The 20062-nt window shown below is 42.3% G+C and overlaps 1 protein-coding gene across 10 annotated transcripts in view; it reads right to left on the bottom strand.

Annotated features, from left to right (window-relative positions):
* NRXN1 (neurexin 1) overlaps positions 1–20062 on the bottom strand; it is a 541621-nt gene that overhangs the window by 260210 nt on the left and 261349 nt on the right. For 2 of the 10 annotated variants that reach the window (XM_065679623.1, XM_065679624.1), the window contains exon 1: positions 18842–19755. The exons of the other annotated variants lie outside the window; for them this stretch is intronic. In XM_065679623.1, coding sequence (XP_065535695.1) covers positions 18842–19067 — 226 coding nt within the window. In that variant the 5' untranslated portion in view covers positions 19068–19755. Of the gene's footprint in view, positions 1–18841; positions 19756–20062 lie in introns of those variants that run through there. 10 annotated transcript variants of the gene reach the window in all.

Raw genomic sequence — 20062 nt, 5'->3', positions numbered from 1 at the left:
CATATCATATTGCTTCATTCTACATATGGCTCTTTCTGCATTATGGCAGACTTACAATATATAAATCACCATAACTTCAATGTTCTCTCAATACACATCGAGTGATAGGTCCCTTTCTTTATGTAAAATGACCAGTGACAAAAACAAGCAAGACAAAATGTTACAGTGTTACTGAGTGCCCCTTCAACAGACATTACCATAGCTGGATCATCACGTAACTTACACAGCTCATCTTCACAGTTTTCATTCCAGAGGTAAACTGTTGCATGTGAAATTAATGTTTTAAGAGGAACTGATTTCTGCAAGCATTCTTCTAACACAAGTATCATAGCCCAGTGTTTCCATAGAGAAAATAATCTATGAATAACTACTGCATGAACAATCCAGATATCATTGGAATTATGAATCATGGAATATTAAGTCTTCTGATAGTAATACACCTCAGAGTCTTGTCGAGAAGACAACCTTTGCTCAGACAGGTGCAATTTCTCGAGCCACAGCTGCTTCTAGACCTGCTGTGGGCAAACTGGTGCTGAAAAATAAAATCCCTGGCAAGTAGGGGCTGCAAAGGGTCGAAGAAAGGAGCAAAGGAACAAAACATAGCAAACTGGAATAGAATGGGAAAAGAATGCAGATGAGGAGACACTCATCCACCTGTTAGTCAAAAATCTAACAGATTTTTGACTCCAAGTTCACAATTCAGTCACAAGGTGAGAAATGTTTAGTGACTTATAGAATCATAGAAGAGTCTGAGTTGGAAGGGACCTTCAAAGCTCATCTAGTCCAATCCCCCTGCAATGAGGAGGGACATGTTCAACTACACCAGGTTGCTCAGAACCACATATAGCCTGGATGTATCACAGTAATTTCTTCTGCATTTGCAGATGGAAAGGTGAAGGAAGAGAAAAAATAATCTAAGCGTTTTTGTATTCCTTTCCTAATCCTTATTTCCCAACTCCTTCCTGGTGGAAATAGTTTCAAAAGATCCTTAAGAAACAGAAGGCTGAATGCACACCCTTCTAAACCCAAACTCCTTTGTAAATGTTGTATTTGGGGTTTCAGCATACGATGAGATTTTGCAACTCTCAGTCTTGAAAGTCTATATGCTCTGCTCTCAGCAAGAGCAGAGATTAATTAATCTAGCAAGATTCCTGCATTTTGGCAAACTTCTTTTGGAAGAAAAACTACTATTTGCTTTAGATACTTTTAATTACAAGTTTAAGAGGTAGTCAAAGACAAAGGGCATTTCTCAGATTCTTCAGTCTACTTAAAAATAACCAAGACTTTGACTCAAGGAAAATGATTAATTACATAGTCAAGACACTGTCAATCACAGGCAAATTCCCATTTTTACTGACATTTATATGTGACAGAACCTGCTCTACCAAAAAGCTAAGAATGGCTGGACTAGTAATTAATGAGCTGCACCAGTCTTGCTAAGATGGCTCAGGCATTAGCTTCCTAGATCCTTAAAAGGATTGTCTTATCAGGTTTGCAGACAAGAAATATCTAATAAAACCACTAACGAGCACACCATAGAAGTTACAGTTCTGGATAGTCCCTATGCAGGAAAAGAAAAAAAGAACATACTTAACTGCCCTGGGCAGCCTGTTCCAATGCCTGACTGCCCTCTCGGGGAAGAAGTTGTGCTAATATCCAGTCTAAACGTCCCCTGCCACAGTTTGAGGCCATTCTTGACCTATCATTTGCTCCTTGGGAGAAGAGACCAGCCACATCCTGGCTCCATCCTCCTTTCAGGTAGCTGTAGAGAGTGGTAAGGTACCTGCTGAGCCTTCCCTTCTCCAGACTAAACATCCCCAGTTCACTCAGCCATTCCTCATCAGCCTTGTGCTCTTTCAGGCTGAAGCAGAAGGGCACATAGTGGTTTTCAGCCAGCAGTTACAAGTGGATGGTAGAATCTTAACTACGTCAATTCATGTCCCTTTCAGATTTACTACCCCTGGATCTGCGTCATATCCCCTACACCAAATGCTATGCTTTAGCATAACACTAAGTAGAAAGAATCATCTCTAAAGCCTTGATATGTGCAGAAAACGCCTGTGTTTGTGGAAAACAATGGTCCTCACCAGAGTACAGCAGTACCTGCTACCATAAGGAAATCCATCAAAAATTATTATCTAGGTTAGGACAAAGCAGCCTTTTATAGACCATAAAAGTAACTGGAACACACATAACTTATTCCAATTAGCTGGAAGCCCTGACATAGCAGGTGGCAGCAGTGCATCCATTACTATAATGTGGAAAATATATGGCGCATGGCAACAGGCAGTTGTATTTGTCTTGATTATGGAACCCAAAACCAGTACTTTCTAACCTATTTGCTGTGGAAAAATCACTTTTTCTGACACTAGCATGGAAACGAGCCTTGAACAACGGACACAGGCAACACTTCCATGTTTCTTCTACTACATGAATATCAGGACAATACATTTTCTATGCAGGGAATTGTGTTAAATACACAGGACAACAGAAGTTGATTGTGAACATAAGCAGAAAAAGGTCAAAAAGAATTTTAGGTTACAGAGGGACTTCAAAATCTCCCAAGCTAGGGGAACGAAGATGAGAAGATCCTTCTGCCCACTCTACACAAGTACTAATAGCACATAAGAAACGCTAAATATTTGTCTCCCTTTGGAAACGGTAATTATTTGTCATCATTGCTCTGGGCTGCAGTTACAGGTTTACCTCTAACCAACTCAGCCATAATTTAGCCATTTAAATTCTGCCTGACGTCTCAAACACGGCTGTGTATCAGTGGGAATTTTATGAGCAGAGTATTTACCTCATCATTCCCACAGATATCTAAAACATGGGAGATCAACATGACTAACCAGATTTGTATTTTACAACATTCTGCAGCCTTCTCCTGTTAGACAAAAAAAAAAAAAAAAAAGCTTTTTACAAGTGGAAAAGGGAGATTTTTGCCATAGAGTTAAACAAGGCATTAAAATCTCTGAGGAAAAATAGCCTGATGCTGTCATTGACCCTTTGACTTATTTATCATATTTTAAAGCAGTGGATGACAATGTTCTAAATGCCTCACCTAAGAGCAATACATGTAAATCCCTTTTAAAGTAACAATTACAGAATACTATGCCTTATCCATGAATTCACAAAATGCTTTACTCAAGATTGTTACCAGCCCTACAGGAGGCAGAAGAGAAATCTTCATTTACAGATGAGGAGCCTGAGAACAACTGATAATAAAACTGACTTCCCAGAGGTGCCATAGAGAGTGCAGCAACGCATGGAGAGATCTCTGCTCCCATTCTTGTGCTTAACACCAGTCGTGTCAGTCAGATACTCCATGTGAATACACTCAGGCAATTACTTTGGACTTACAGACAGCTAAAATCACACCTTTATAAACAAGGACAGCTTTTTGAGCTAAGACAAGAGACTCTAAATACAAGTAAATGAAGTCTAATTGTTATGGATACATGCGATCAGAATGTGGCTCATTAAACATTTCACTGGAATAGCTACATCAGTTTGGTTTTGGGGGGTTTTATAGGATCATAGAATAGTCTGAGTTGGAAAGGACCTCATGATCATCTAGTTCCAAGTCCCCTATACCATGGGCAGGGATGCCTCACACTAGTGTCTTACAACACTTAAGAGGCAGAATGCAGAGTAACAGCATTGTCTTAATGCTTGCAATGTATGCTGGTTTGGGCTGAGGTACCATTAATTTTCTTCACGGTAGCTGGTAAGGGGCTATGCTTTGGATTTGTGCTGGAAGCAGTACTGATAACACAGGGATGTTTTCATCACTGCTGGGCAGCTTACACAGAGTCAAAGGCTTTTCTGCTCCTCACCCCACCCCACCAGCAAAAATGCTGAGGGTGCACAAGGAGTTGAGAGGGGACACAGACAGGACAACTGACCCCAACTGACCAAAGGGATATTCCGTCCCAGATGGTGTCATACTCAGCATATAAAGCTGGGGAAGAAGGAGGAAGGGGGAATGTTTGGAGTTACAGCAATTTGCCCTCCCAAATAACCAGTATGTGTGGAGCCCTGCTTTCCTGGAGATGGCCGAACCTGCCAATGGGCAGTAGTGAACAAACTTCTTGTTTTGCTTTTCTTGTGCATATGGCTTTTGCTTTACCTGTTAAACTTTTAATATCTTTATATTAAACTTTATATCAACCCATGCGTGTTCTCACTTTTACTTTATCAACTCTCTTCATGTAGGTAGATTTTAGAAAAGCTTATTTACATAGGAGGTGAAGCACTACTTTCTTCTCTCAATAGAGAATTTTGGCAAAAGGAAAAAAAAATAATTTATAACTGTTTTCCATTTAAAATAATTTTCCTTGATAGCAACTGGGTAAATGACCAAAAATTGTAAGTGTAATCGTTTTGTTTCACATGCATGAATTAGTATATGGGACAGCTAAATGCCAACTGGTATCACTGTCATGCCTACGAAGTTAAAACGCACTGGTTTGTTATTCTTACTAAGCATCTGTGGGGGAAATTTTAATTCTGAAAGCAAAAGTGGCTTGTCAGATATATTCTGTTATGAGAAGTCTTGAAAGAAAAAAAGACAGGAAATGGTTTTGCATATTGTTCATTTAAAGAAAACAAAAGACAATGCTGCAGTAGATAAGAAAAATTATGCATAAGCAGAGGTTCATGCAAACTTTCAGCAATGCTTCTTGCCTGTTGTTTTCACTTATATTTAAAATACAAAGACATTTTAATTAAATTAGCATTTACATGGAGATTTTTCAATTTAATGAAGCATTTAAGAAATACCCAGCATATAGAATGACATCTTTTAAATTGCTAAAATACCTGATAGTATTTCAGGATGTGCATCTTTCACTTCATGGATAATTCATTTGACTATCTTGGCAACAGTGTTTACCATATAGTTTTTATTCGCTGAAGTCTGTATTGCTACGTGTGATTTGCAAGAACATAAAAGAAGCAGCAGTTTAGTTGTAGTGAAGGCTCTTTATCTGCTTTCCTAAATTAAACGTGACTGCCTATGCCTTGTGTGACATTAGGTTCCCACCACAGCTCCCAGCTGAGGATGCTGGTCAAGCTGGAAGCAGACCATGAGCTCACTGACATACCAGTAATGTTTGTCTAGTTTCAAAGCTCACGACAGCGAAGAATGTATTTTATTTAATGGCTCAATCGCACCTTTGATTAGACAACTCTCACAGACATTTGAAGGGTCCTGCATCTGCAACAGATCTGCCAGCACAAATGCTGTAAAAAGCAATTTAGATATCAAGCTGGACTGGCAATCTTCCTGGAAGGTAAATCCATTAAACACTGTAAAACACAGCTTCTAACCACCTCTATTAGGAGAGATCTTACCTAGATATTTCTGGCACCTAATGCTAGACCACAATCAACAGTATCCCTCTGTATGTGCTGGTACACACACCTCATAGGCTTAATGAAAAAAGCCTGGTGGCCCAAAATCTGTGGCCAACAGCAGCACAAACTAGGTAAGAACCTGTTTGACTCAACCACCATTGAGTATAATTAATGTTATACACAGTATGTGGAAACCTCACACAATGTTGAACTTAACCCATAGATAATTTTCTTATTTCCAGAATATCTAAGTAATCACATAATTAACTAGGTTGGAAAAGCCGTTTAATATCATCAAGTCATGTCAGAGAGAGTTTCTTGTGCATATGTTCTCCCAATAATAGGTTAACAGGAGGCCAGAGATTTTTCCTCCATATGGTATTTAAGATTACAATATAAGATTAAGGGCACTCATCTGAGTTTTCCTGTAGCTGTGAGTCCTATTCTCTTCTTCTTCTTTTATTAGAGCTTATTACTGCCGGTTGATCATTTTACTTTCATACAATGTATAGGACCTAGATTTTTAGAATTTGGTGATTCAAATTAGATAGATGGGACCTGCATTTACACATGGTATTCATCTGCATTGTTTTACTCTTGTGATAAATACTAGACAGGATGTAAGTTATTTTAATTTCATTAATGAACTATCCACAGGACCATATTAGTTAATCTGCCACAGTTTATGTATATTCAAATTAGAACTAAAACAAGTTCACTGGCCAAAATGCAACACTTTGAATCAGCAACACCAAATGCCAGCTACCTCAAACCCCAAGTCTGAAATTCAAAGGAAAAGTAGTGAACCAGCGCATCTTCTCCTGCAAATATGCTACAAACTTGGTTTCCATTTCCTAGAAAACTACTAATATAGCATGAACTTACTGAGAAATTGTGATTGGTTTTACCCTTACCAGAATTTAACACACTCGATCATATAATTAAAATCCCAATGTTCTACAGGGTCTTTGGCTCACTGACTGCAAAAGAAAACATGGAGAAAATGCAACAGTGATTTGGAATTAAGATGGAATGCCTGAACACGGCAATACATCCCGACTTCCTAAAAAGGGTTATCTATAAACATCAAATGTACATCAGTAAATTTTAACTACTGTACCTTCATCATCCATATTTAATGCCTTGACAATTATGCAACACAGCCCAGAACATTTGGATTGATGCCTCTGATGAAATTGAAAACAATAAAATATTTTATATATTGCTAAGTGAGTGTCCAAGAATACTTAATGGGTTCCAGTGAAGATGTAACAAAGGTATATCTAATATAATGGAAGAAGCTGTCCTCCAGCTGTGTTTATTAGGAAATACATCACTATTAAATCTTTGTCCATTCTGTAAGAAAATAAGCAAAAGAGGTGTAACTGTCGCAAGAAGAATAGGCTTATTGTAAGACCTAAGAACGCCTTTACTTCCAAATTGGATTAGAGGTGTGACAGACTGTGCCAAATTGCAAAAAAGGTCTGTGCCATTAATCAGGGAATCTAAAATTTGATAAAATGTATGTGTGTGCAGAAGGATCGTTTCATAAACACATTTAAGTGAATATGATGTAATAAATTGAGCCCGTGGACATGTGCTGAATCAATATTTATGACAGCAGTAAAATGTGCCAGTAGTATTTATTATTTCAGAGTTATCTCTGTGACAGGTAATAGGTTTTTCCCCCTTCTAATTATGATGCAGCGCTACATCTGTATTTTCAGGTTTTCTACTGTATAAAAAAACCTTTTAATGCCATGACAAAATAAAAACTTCATGCCACACTGCCAAGCTGGAGTCCAAAGGAACATATTGTCACATCACAGAACACAAATCGACCCAGTACCTCAAAAATCTCTTAAAATATCTCATTAACATTAAGTTTCTATTAGGTAAGGGTAATGCTCCCTGATTTCTCATCTATTTCTTCTGTCAGTGAAGAAAATTATAAAGATGCTAAAGAAACAAAAGGACGCTGATTCAAATTTTATGCCTAATAAACCTTGCTCTGAGGGACTAAACTGACTTCATTGATGCAGAGGTTTTGTAGTGGACAAATTCCACTCACACCACTTTTATGCATATTGTTGAGAGTGCATTCATCCATTGGAGTCACAGTCAAATCTGGACTTTCAGGGACAATCTTCAACCCCATCCTCTAGCAGATCTTATCTGCAGCCCCTCCTCTTCTCCATAGAGATCCCTCATGCCAGTGCAATATGAAAGAGGATTTCAGTACATGAGGAACAGCTTATTAATTTTACACAACTCTTGAGCTATTTCGAAACCTACCCTGGAGAGTACTGTCAGCAGCAGAGAGTGATTATTTCTCCAGCTTTCTTGTCTTTTTCTGTTCAATCCGTCTGCTTAGCACAATGGGCTCACAACCTCTGACTGAAATTTCTAGATGCTACCATAATATAAATAAATCTTTAAAAGTATAACATCTGCTAAGATAAGAAACAAAGGATGCGTGACATGATGTATTAATCAAAAAAACACTCCATGAAATTTTGAAAGTTAATGCTGACCTTCCCTCTGTGTTGATTCTTCACATCTATTGGTGTAAATCACACAGACCCAGCGCAATCTAAAAAGCCTCATCCCAGTCATTCTCACAAATAATGGCCTGTGAAATCATTCTGATGAACTGCTAATTGGCTTAACAGTCCTACAGTAACATATGAAAGCAAGTAATCCTTTTGAAAAAAAACTAGATGTGTTTTCACTGAGCAAAATCCTCACCCCATTCACATTCACTTAGGGAATAGAGAGAGAGCACCTTGCCTACTGATGCCCACATTCAAACACCCAAAGCAATTTCCTGGAGAGGGAACATTTAAATGGCAAACAGTATCTGTAAAACAAAATGACATGATGTGAAGCCACCAGTTCAAATCGAGACTCAATGCATTATGACTGCCCTTCTCACTTAATAGACATCAGATACCATGAGCAACTGGGATTGCAAGACAAGCAGAGAACAATATTTAAGGCAACTGCCCCCCATATGGCCTCAAAAATATAAGCACTGACGGGAAGTTTGGAAGGATTTGACTTATACCAAAAGACAGGCAAGTCTCCTCTGTGAAGGCACAAGAGCTCTAAGCTCGGGGTACTGGCATATACAACCATCAGGATTTTACGCCTTTTCTACACCTAAAATAATTACAATACCTCTATAAAAGTCAAATCAAATAACTGAGAAAATATTCCCTGTTAAAACAAAAAATCACAAATTTGCACAGGGAAAAAATATGCCTGTTTTCCTTGAACAAAAGTATGCTCTGCCTGCTCGACCCATTTTCCTTTTCTTCTTCCCCTCCCCCATTTCTCTGCATCACCCTTTTTCACAAATCAGTTCTATTAATCCCCTAGTATGTCCTACACACCCCAGGAAGGAAGGATGGTATTTGTTCAGTGACTACTGCATTGTTTTAGTGATCCCGGCTCTCGGTATTAGCACAGTAAAACAGAATGAAACAGCAACACGGAACTCAGTGAGTCTTTGTTTAATTCCTTTCCCATTTCAGGCTGCTGTGTAGCTTATGGCTAGATGCTTGTCACATTTAGATAGGTAAAGCTGCATGCTCCTAAAATAAAGCAGAAGGCTAGTCATCGGCAAGCAAAGACTGAACAGAACAATCCTTAGCCTCTGCTGTGCTCAGTTTTTTGTTTGACACACAGCTGGGGAACAAGCACTACCCAATGAATTGCTTATGGAGGGATGACTGAGGCATGGCATACGCTAAACCAGCGTGGAATCTGCTTCAAGCTATGCCAATTGCCAACAGAGTATTACACACTCTGGCCATGCCCCAGATACGTCTCTTATATCATGGGCAAGAGCACAAGAGACACAGAGGGAATTTTCCAATGGACAATCTGACCACTGATTTCTTTGAACCATTCAAGAGGTAACACCAATGAGAAGCTGATTTACTGTGTCCCAGCTCCTCTCCGTGAAACAGGAATAACCATTCCGGACAAGCCTATTGCCAAGATACACTGTAGTGCTGGAGATACCAGGCTGGACAGGGTTTTGAACAACCTGGTCTAGTGGAAAGTGTCCCTGCTCATGGCAGGGAGGTTGGAACTAGATGATTTTAAGGTCCTGTCCAACCCAAATCATTCTATGATTCTATACCAGCACACACACAGGACAAGGGTTAAGGTATGTATGCTGCTTTTCGGCATGACAGTTAGAAACAGGGAGGGAGTTAGCAATGTTGAACTGATTTACATTAAGTATCCTTTACTAATAGTGACTGCTCCTTTTCTACCTGATTTTCCTTTTTTCCAGGCTATGCTTTGGCAATTAATTCACCCTTACATCACACAGAAGTACCACCACACACTATAAACATTGTAAGCTTACTCATATACATTTGGAAGAAAAGAAGAAAGAGGAAAGTGATCATCAAATAAGCAGCAGAGATCAAGTTAATGACTTGAAACAAACAGAAAATATTTGCAAAATCCTGACATACATATTTACTCACACCACACTTGCTATGACCAGCTCAGGGTCAGCCTTTCTCACGCCTCCAGCAGTGACCTTGTACTGAAACAGTGACATTTGTACCTAGCAAAAGCCATATGAGATACACATATTGCACTGAAACCCACCTTCCCAAGCATAAGGCATAAGCTCCCCGACAGGCAAATTTTATCATACAATGAACAGATAGGATCTGAGGAATCTTCAGTTGAGTCACTTGCAATTTATATCACTGTTAATAACTGCCACATCTGAAGTAGCTGCCTCTATAGATATCTAGCAGATGTATCACGGTTTTTCCCTATTCAATTATTTACCTTTGCTGACCTCAGGCTCTTTGAAACTAAGCTGCTGCATGCTTAGGTATAAACTGCATTTTCATTTAGATAATCATACAACTCATGAAATCACTGCCAGCTACAAACTGGAACTTCAGTGTCTGAGACATTTGCAAGCCACTATTCCTCACAGACCAATGACTCCTCTTACCTGCATGCTTAACTACAGTTTTGCTATGTCTTGCACAGTAAGATATTCAAACATCTCACTTTGTTTTTTGCTGACGTTGCTGCAAAATAATGTTGTTACTATTCTTTCCCCACCAACTTCTGCCTCTAAATGCCATACAGTGATTTTTACTATATTCATGTCAGACAGTAGCTCAAGCTGTCAAGTTGTGCTGAGTGATGAAGAGCAAACTTTGTGGGCTAATAGGAGAAAATTTCTACAGAAGTTAAAAATCACCATTACACAAAGAGTTCTGGCTTCAAACTTATTTCTAAGTAATAAAATAATGTCAGACTTCTCCCCCACCTTGCCTATCTAATATTTTATTGAACCTCACCTGGTATAACATTATTTAGGAAGATAGACATGCATATTTGAGAGCTGCTCTGAATACCAAGGTGGGGGTATATGCCCCAGGTGGATTTAAAATCCACAGAAAGGCAAACTGCAAACACAAACTAGCCTGAGAAGAGCATGGGTGGAAGGAGTGGGCTTGGATGGGAGCCACAGCATGTTCTGACCAACTGGAACACCAGGATTTTAAGACGCATCCATTTAGACACTGCCAAAGGGGCTAATCTCACATCTGCTGTTTTGTCACAACTCCTAAACCCCTCTCTGTGGGCACTGAAAAACCCAACCCAAAATAACAGCATGATTCAATTCATGCTCGCATGTTTTCCATAAAATTGGCAATTAATTATTTTTGCTGAAAGCTCCCTTGTAATTCTTGTCATGTGAAATAAAGTGAACACATCCGTTAACTGCAGCAAACCTATTTTTAAAACACATGTGTTGGCATTATTCTTCGCAAAGCTTCATTCACAGCTTTAGAAGCATTGTTTTGGCAGAGGGGGACCATATCAGAAGTGCTGTCTCCACGGGACACATCACAGAGGCACAACAGATCAGGTCATACAGTGGAAATGAGTGTTTGACCTCAACAACAGCAAATCAGGCCCAGGGTAATGATCAGAAACAGTGTCTTCTTAGCCCTCAGTTCCTTCAGAGCTCCTCATAGAATGACAGAATCACAGAACGGTTTGGGCCGGAAGGGCCCTTAAAGCTCATTCAGTTCCAATCCCCTGCCATGGGCAGGGACACCTTCCACCAGACCAGGTTGCTCCAAGCCCCATCCATCCTGGCCTTGGAAACTGTCAGGGATGGGGCAGCCACAGCTTCTCCGGGCAGCCTGTGCCAGTGCCTCAGCACCCTCACAGGGAAGAACTTCTTCCTGATGTCTAATCTAAATCTCCCCTCTGTCAGTTTGAAGCCATTCCACCTACCTCCCAGTGCTCTAGAGCTGCTGTCACTGAGAAGGCCAACCAACTCCAACGATTCAGCATGGATTAAGACTACATCTGACTCCTCTTCAAGGTGGAGAAAGTTTCTCAGAGCTTTCTAAAGTTTCTCCAAGTCTAGTCATTCTCTGCTCTTTTTTATTTTACAACTGCAAATGAGCTGAATTAATGAAGCAAATTAAAGAAGCCCTAACTCAGTTGCAGATATGCAGGGATAAAAGAACGTATTTGGAAAGCAGTCAACTTGCTTTAGAAGCATGTTTGGCATTTCTCTGCAGATACAGCTGCAGTAAAAGAGAGCTAAAGAAAGAGTTAACACTTCTGTCATTTCTGAGTAGGTGTCTGAGGCATCCCCCGCTCAGGCCCCAGAACAGCAGAATGATCTGAGCAAATCTTTTACTGCTGAGACTTCCTGCCTCTCCATGACTGAGCAGCAAGCTCTTCAGAAACACCTATCTGTGTATTTAAAAGGAAGACTCATCACTGTGCCATTTACAGTTCGAATACACGGAACACAAAAAAACAAGCTCCACACAGTCCTCACCTCTTCAGGTAAACCCTGCCCCTGCTTCAACCTTGTCTTGCCTTCAGGATCACAGACACCATGTATCTGCTGTATGTGTACATTTTTCTTATCAACCAAGCCCCAGAAATGGTAAAGCTTTTTGACTCTGATACTACCTACAGTGCACAAGCCTGTCACATGCTTTGTCGGGGCTGTTTTGATGGATTTATCCAGTTTAGCGCTTACAGAAATTCAGAACTAAGTCGCTAGTTTTCTACAGTGAATCAGTAATCATGGGCCAGAGGTGGTGACTGCTCTTAAGCACAGCACCCTCCCCTCCACCCCATCCAAGCTCTATGGGGAGATGTCTAGAAACACTACTTCTCCCCTCCTCCTTTAACACTTTATTTCACCGTCTCTGTTTTTCTATCAACTAAGGGGGAATTCTATGGTTCTGAAGAATTACTTCTGTGGTTAACAAATCTCATCACTACATAAGTGAGTACATGGCTTCTCTTCGTTATGTTTGTTACATTTAACTTTATAGAACAGCACTGTTTTTATAATACACTTTCATCAAATCAGATTGTTCCATTTCACTTATAATCACAGCTACATTCACAAGTCAAACTATTATCTCAGCAAGACCTATCAGCTCTGCCTACACTGTATTTACACACTGGAAAGGAAGTTGTTAGCTTAGAAAAATTTGACACAGGTACTGTGGCGGACCTGAGGACATTAAATTTAATAACAGAGAGGTAAATTAACTGATACTGCGGACAGACAAGAAAAAGGTCAGTAATGTCATCTTGATTACTCAGAAAAGTTAAGAATTTGCAAGCTTTGGCCAAGGAGAAGACAAAGGATTAACTTCAGTGAACTATACTGCATGATCCACTGAAAATATAATGATCAAACATCTCATCCTATGGTTAACTATGGCAATGCCCACCTGTGGGAGAAAGCTTAGAAATTACTAGGACTGTAGAATTGGCTGTGCTTACTCATACTGGGCATAGCAGTTGGGCATCAGAGCTTTGTCTACAGAGTTCTCCCCTGGACTAAAAATAAAAGACAGAAAGAAATTTCCCTTAAAGCCAAGTCAACTTCTTGCTATCAGAAAAAATCCATCTTGGAAAATTAGAAACAGCAGGAAGCACACTGTACTGAATGCTAAATTAATTTCTTCTGATAACTTATTTCAAAGAGAATTTGATTAAAAGACAATAAAACATGCTTTAAAGCTAGAAAAACATGGTTACCACAGGCTGAGGCAAAAGTGGTATTGCTGATAAGTGACAACAGTGTTGTTATTTATTTAGCTCTTGTAAAGGCACCCGCATCAATCAATAGCTGTGCGTGTACTAAGGCAGTAGGGCTTGTCTAAAGATGCTTATCAGAAATCCATGAGCAACATTCCACTTTTGATTATAGTGCTCCAGACTGTCCACAATACTGCTGAAGATGACTGCATGCCTCTTTGACAAGCCATATTGACAGAAATAATAACATAGAAACCACACTTCCTAATATGCATATCTAACTGCACAGCCAATTAACCACTGTGCTGGCTGAAATTGCTTTGTTATTCATTTTATTCCAACTGATGTTAATACTTTGGCAGCTGATGGGGATAATAACTGATGGAGCATATTGGAAATCTGGAAGGGGGACATAAAATGTATATAATTTAAAGACGTGGAGGAAGCTGCTCTGCTTTACAGTCTTAAAACATGAAAATGTCTCAGTTGTGTGTAAGAAGCACTCAGAGCAGGAGAACTAGTAAGTATTTGAAAATGTGTGAATGAAAGACATAAAAAAGAAGATTGTGATACACAAACAGGCTTGAAAGATCTCTAAAAAAAGGCAATTATAACATGAAGATGGTACTTTTTCACTACTACTTCTAATATCACACTGAGTAACAATGATTGAACATCTGGAAACGTTCATGTTTGATGCTTTAATCAAAATATAACCCTTTTCTGCAACATAATAAGCACATTCTAACTGAAAAATGCCATTTGCCCTAACCCCTAAACATACTTATTATCATTATATGCAGAAATAGCAATTCCAGTTTATGTTTTTAAAAGAAGTAAAAGGCCATAAAATTATTGTTATTTATACCAACAAGTCTTCCCTTGCAGTTTTCTTACAAAGATGAAATCTATCTATATGCACAACTCTCAAAGTTGTTTTGATGGTATTTTTCACAATGGTGGTATAAATGATTTCACTGCAGTGTTGCAGTTCTGGTCCTGCTATTCTTGCTTAGCAAAAGCTGCTGCAGAGTTCAACAGAAACCTTCCTTCAAGAAGGACTGAGTGATTCAGCCTGCAGTCCGGTACTCCAGTAATGGGGAGCTGCTGGTTCCCCTACTGAAGTCCCTCTGAATGGACATAACATGGATTAATCCAGTGCACATGAACCTCATGGTGAAGCAGAGACAGGAAGAAGCTGGCCTAGCTCAGAAGAAGGAGATCAATACACATATCCCTGCTGCCACATCACGTTCTGGATAGGAAAGACTGAAGGATGGAACATGCTGTGGTAACACACCATCCCAGTGCTCAACCTCAGTTCTCACCTCCAAAACATACCAGCTTTTCTTACTCAAAGCCCGTGTTTTCCACAAACTCTTCTCCCTGCTCAGGAACTTTGCTCCTGAAGCACTTCTCCACCAGCTCTGTTCAACATTTTAAATTATAAGTTTGGGCTGGAAGGGACCTTAAAGCTCATCCAGTTCCAACCCCCTGCCATGGGCAGGGACACCTTCCACTAGACCTGGTTGCTGCAAGCCCTGTCCAACCTGGCCTTGAACACTTCCAGGGATGGGACATCTGAACAGCTACTGTTCAGTCACAAAGGTCCCTAGCCCTTCTCTGCTCTAAATGGCCACTTCCTTCATAATGGCCCCCAGTACCCTATTACCTTTACTTCAGATTGTCTCCACTCCTCCTAAACCCTTTGGCTTGTATCTTTGTCATGAGTCTCACTGAGTCAAATCCCTGCCAGGTTCATAATAACCCACGTCTTTAAATGCACAACCCCTACACTACTGCTCAGCTCTTCGAGTTCTCCCTGTGAACATGCCAATCCTATCCTCCTCCCCCCTGCCACCCCTCACCCCCTCCCCTGATTTTTGCCTTTTCTTTCCAAGCACATGCACATACCAGATTTCATTCGTCACCTCTTTGCTCCTACTCTGGCAGATTTAAAAAAAGCAGCATCAACTTTTACTTGTCAGAAAACAGCCTGAACAAGACCCTGAAAGCAAAAGAAATAGCAGGAAGAAATGGACACACTGTGCTTGTCATTTGGTAACGGAAAGAAGAACTTGGGGCCATAAAAGGCCCAAGTAGAGACTAAAGAGGTGCTCGCAAGAAGGGATGAATGAGGCTGGTGACAGCAATCCATATGGCTACACTTTTAACTTTTTACTTATCCAACATGTAATTTTCACTCCAAACATGATCCACAATATTTCTGCATTCTTAAAAAAAACACCTTTCTTCGTTTAAAGTTATTGAGAAAGCTGCAATCTCTTCCCTTTTATGTGGGCTTTGCCACGGACAGTCCATGGTGCTGTAATGTAGAGGGTACCACAGTATGAGTTACTCTATCCCCTCCAAAAAGATTGCATGGTAGACACAGCTATAACAATAGAAGCAATAGCTGCCTTCTTAAATGGAGCAAGGAGATCTGTGAACATAAATCACCAGAGAGCCCACGTGCTGCAGAGACCACTAGCAAGTGCTGAGCATCCCAAGACTTATATTTGTGAATATCAGTCTCTCTCTTACTTCTCTGTACTTCTCTTTATTGCTGATATCATGATCCAGAGAATTGTTTTCTTATTCTTTCCTGTCATTAGACTTTGGGTTCTTTCAGCCACCTCTCACCTTCTTGAGTTTAATGAGAGTCAGAAAGCAAAGTCAAAAAATCACTTGGTCAAGCCTGAAAGATGTTTAAATTTTAGTGTATTAAAAAACTGTGTGCTGAACTACTTTTTGTTTAATAGGGTGAGCTAATTGCTTGGTTGGAATTCTGTTTATGTCTCTGTGACAATACTGTCCCCTAAACCCACATGAGATCATACTGCTAAGCAAAAGCCCAACAGAATTACTCGACAAGTGTGTTTTCCAGAAACATTAGCGTTTGGTTTTTCAAAAGAAGTGGAAAAAATCCACTCACGCTGGGCTTTTGGCTTAGCTTATACTATTAGATGGAATTGGGTTGGCTCAAGGAAAACTGAAAGAATAAAATCACAGCATTTGCTGAGACAATGGGGGTGGCAGGGCTAAGAGGAGGAGGGCGTGGATGTATGAGGTCTGTGGTGGCATTTATTGAATGCCTGGGCAAGGAAGGGATTGTTTCTCCTTCCTTTAACACTTCTGATTCACAATATTAGAGAGCAACGCTTTCGTGGGGCATCAACTAATTGACCCTCAAAGCTCTTCTTGACTTTTAACAGGCATGAGGCTACGAAACGCCGACAAATTAACAAAAGAGCAGATAGGAGGTCACCATACAGACTGCAATGTTTACGTAAAATCTTATTAGTCTAGAACAGAATAACTGTTCTAATAACTGCAAAACTGAATGGAGCTGATGCTGAAGGAGACAAGCCTGAGAATGGAATGTTCACTCCCACCTGGTCAAGCCAAGCAGGGACTGGGGATGCTGAAGAAAGGCACTCAGATGCCAGGATAAGGAATAAGCATCCCTCACCCATCACCCAGTTCCCTCCGACTGATGATGCTTGGACAGGCAGTGACAGGCTCCACAGGAGCTGAGTCCAACCCTGCTCATCCAGAAGCAGAAATGCTTCTGTCAGGCTTAGAGAAGCAAATGGGAACCTCTCTCTGAAGAACTAATAATGAATTCAGGAATTAGATGTTTTAAACCACTGTCAGATAACAGAATTTCCGAGAAAGGCAGAAAAGCAAAAGCATTTAGAGTTATCAAGTAAACATCCTAAAATGCCTTCTTTTGACATGGAACATCCTTCATTTTGTCAAATCAGCTACTTAACTTCTGGGGAGGCTCCCAAGCTTTCCTACCAAGTCTTTATGTGCCAGCTCTACCACTTCATTTTCTCCAGCAAGACTCGTTTCTCCTGGGAGAGCTGCCTTTTTACACCACCACCCTTCAACCGGGTCCAAGATAATGATTTTAAAAACTGGCCAAAGGGGTGATTTTAAAATGCATCCTAAGGAATTGTAGCTGGGTACCTCTACAATCACATTTCTTTCCCCCTCGCTCTTTTAGCCTTCCCTCAAACTGATAGCAAGCCCCTAAATGAGCACAGAATCATAAAATCAACTAGCCTGCATATTCTTATATTGAAGGAAATTGAAAGAATAATAAGCATATACACGGATGTGTACACACATACATCATTTTCCCCTTTAAGCACATACAGGACAGAACAAGCAGCATTCTCAATCTTGGGCTGCCTCAGTGCACTACAGAGTGGTGGCCTCAATTTCTCAGGCTCTTTGGGGTTTTGGGGAGGGTTAGGTTTGTTTTGTTCGGAATTAGACTAGACATTTAACTTTTCCCTGTTTTTAATTAACAAAAGCCATTTCTGTGCCCTCTGCCTTTTCTAGCAGTTGAGTATGAAAGCTATTCAGCACACAGTGGGAATTTTCAGGTGAACAACACCACCCTATCCACTAACGCTAGCACTGCTAATCACTGGAAAAAAGAAATCTAATCAATCCCAACTACCTGGTGCCTGCAACTAGGTCGTCTTGCACAAGGAACGCAAAGGTTAAGCACAAGGTCTGGTTTTCTACTTTGCAAAGCTTGGAAATGACATCGCATGATTGTGCAAATGAAGCAAGGCGAGATGAGAAAATGAAGAATGAAGCTATATAACCTAATCAGGGACCTACAAGGGGGTTTCTTTATCTTTTTTTCCCTCCCTCAGAGACAAAAGAAGGCTTTAAATCCTTAAACTAAAGTCTGGTGTTTTGCTTTCTGTTACAGCTTTTAGTAATGCTGAACATATGCATATTTTGCATGTATTTATGTACAGGCTCCTGCAAGTATGCATGCAAAAACGATGAGAACTGTAACAGGGCTGTTTAAAGGGCACTGAAGCAGCTTCCTGTCACTTCAGAAACTAAGCACCACAGCACTGCAATTCCTGAGCAAAACGTATCTGCACCTGAGAAGAATTTCATCTTCGTCCCTCTCCTGGCCACTATGGTGGGCAACACCTTGCCTTCTCAGAGCCTGAACTCCTTCCCCGACCCCTCCTGTCTAATTAGCTGACCCTTGCTTTAGTTCATCGACTTTGGACCAAGGTAATGAACGGGATGGAGTGCGCTCCTCATCGAGCTCCCTCCCCGCCCTGCCCTGCCTCCCGCAGACACCCGCCTCGGGGGGTCCACTCCGGCCGGGGGTAGGGGCTGCCGGGGCGCTGCCACTCGGAGGCGCCTCCGTGATGGGCTTTACAGGCAGAAGCGTGGAACGGGAGAGCCGCCGCTCCGCACCCACAGACCCCGCGGGACCCCGGACACCCCGCTCCGAGCCGGCGGGATGGCCCCGCATCCCGCACACCCTCCGCGCTCCTCTTCCTCCCCTCGACCGCAGCCCCGGCCTGAGCTCTGCGGTGCACACAAGGTACCGAGCGGCGTCCGGACCCACCGTGTCCGCCTCGCAAGGAAGCCGGTGACCTGTAGATCGCGATAGGCACTGAATGATGCTTGCTGCTGCCGTGGAAATGGTGAATGTGGTGCGAGCCCAGGCTGGAGGCGCCCCGCGCCACCCCGAGGAGGCCGCTGAGAGTGAGCGGGACTATCCAGAGCAGGGCCGAGCGGCTGCCGCTGCCGGCGGGCCCCGGCTCCGCGCTGCCCCTAAGGAGCACCCCCATCCTCCGAGGCTCGGCGTCCTCGGGAGCAGCGGCAGCCGCCGCCAAGGAGGAAAAACTTTGGGCAGAGGCGAACTGGCACACACGGGCACGGCGCCGGCTGCGGCTCACCGCACCAGGCGAGCCCTCTCTTCCCGCTGGGAAAGCCGGCTAGGATCCTTTTCTCCAGGTCTTCTTCTACCCAAAACAATCCGAGACATAGCCAGCGGCGGAGGATCCAGGCAGTTCAGAGGTGGTGGCAGAAGGGGAAAGCCCCGCGCTCCAACAACCGGTAGTTTAGCCTTTCCCGCGGTCGGTGCTCATGGAATAACGCTCCACAGTTGTGAGGGCTACGAGAGCGCCAAGCGTTCCCCCAGCCTCGGTAATCCACAGCGCGGGCGGTCCTGCCCCATGTCTGCTAGATCGGGAGAGGAGAAGGGGTGCCGCTCCATCAGCCAGCGCCGGCAAAGCGCCGGGAAATCAAACTGCCGCAACTCGTCCCTCCGTTCATCTCCGAACGGGCGAGCCCTTGCCCCGCGGTCCCACTCCCGGCGCACACACTCACATTCACACTCACATTCACACTCACTCGCACTCACACACGCGCCGCCAGACAATAATCGCGCTGCTCCGGCAATCTCAGCGCTCTGAGTATTGACAGTAACACCCGGGGATGTCTTTCAGGGAGAAATGATGAGAGAAGGTGGGGAAAAAAAACAATAATAAAATAAAAAATGAATTAAAAATAACCCCCCCCCCCCCAAACACGGAGGAGCTGGGCTATGCAAATCCGCAGTCCCCCAGCAGCGAACCGGGGCTGCGATGCGGAGGACGAGCCCGAGCAGACGAGGCGGCTCCGTTCGGCTCCCGCACGGTCGCGCTGCCTCGCCGCTGCCGCCGGGAGCACGGCGCCGCTCCCCCCCCTCCCCGTTCCTTCCCTTTCCCGCCCCCCGCTCCGGCGGCAGCGCGTCCCCTCCTCTGGGTGTACCCGTGCTTCGAAAACCCGCTTTCACCCTAAA

The sequence above is a fragment of the Lathamus discolor genome, chromosome 5 (genome assembly GCF_037157495.1).
Source record: "Lathamus discolor isolate bLatDis1 chromosome 5, bLatDis1.hap1, whole genome shotgun sequence".
Classification (NCBI taxonomy): domain Eukaryota; kingdom Metazoa; phylum Chordata; class Aves; order Psittaciformes; family Psittacidae; genus Lathamus; species Lathamus discolor.
This window is presented reverse-complemented; position numbering and strand designations above follow the sequence as displayed.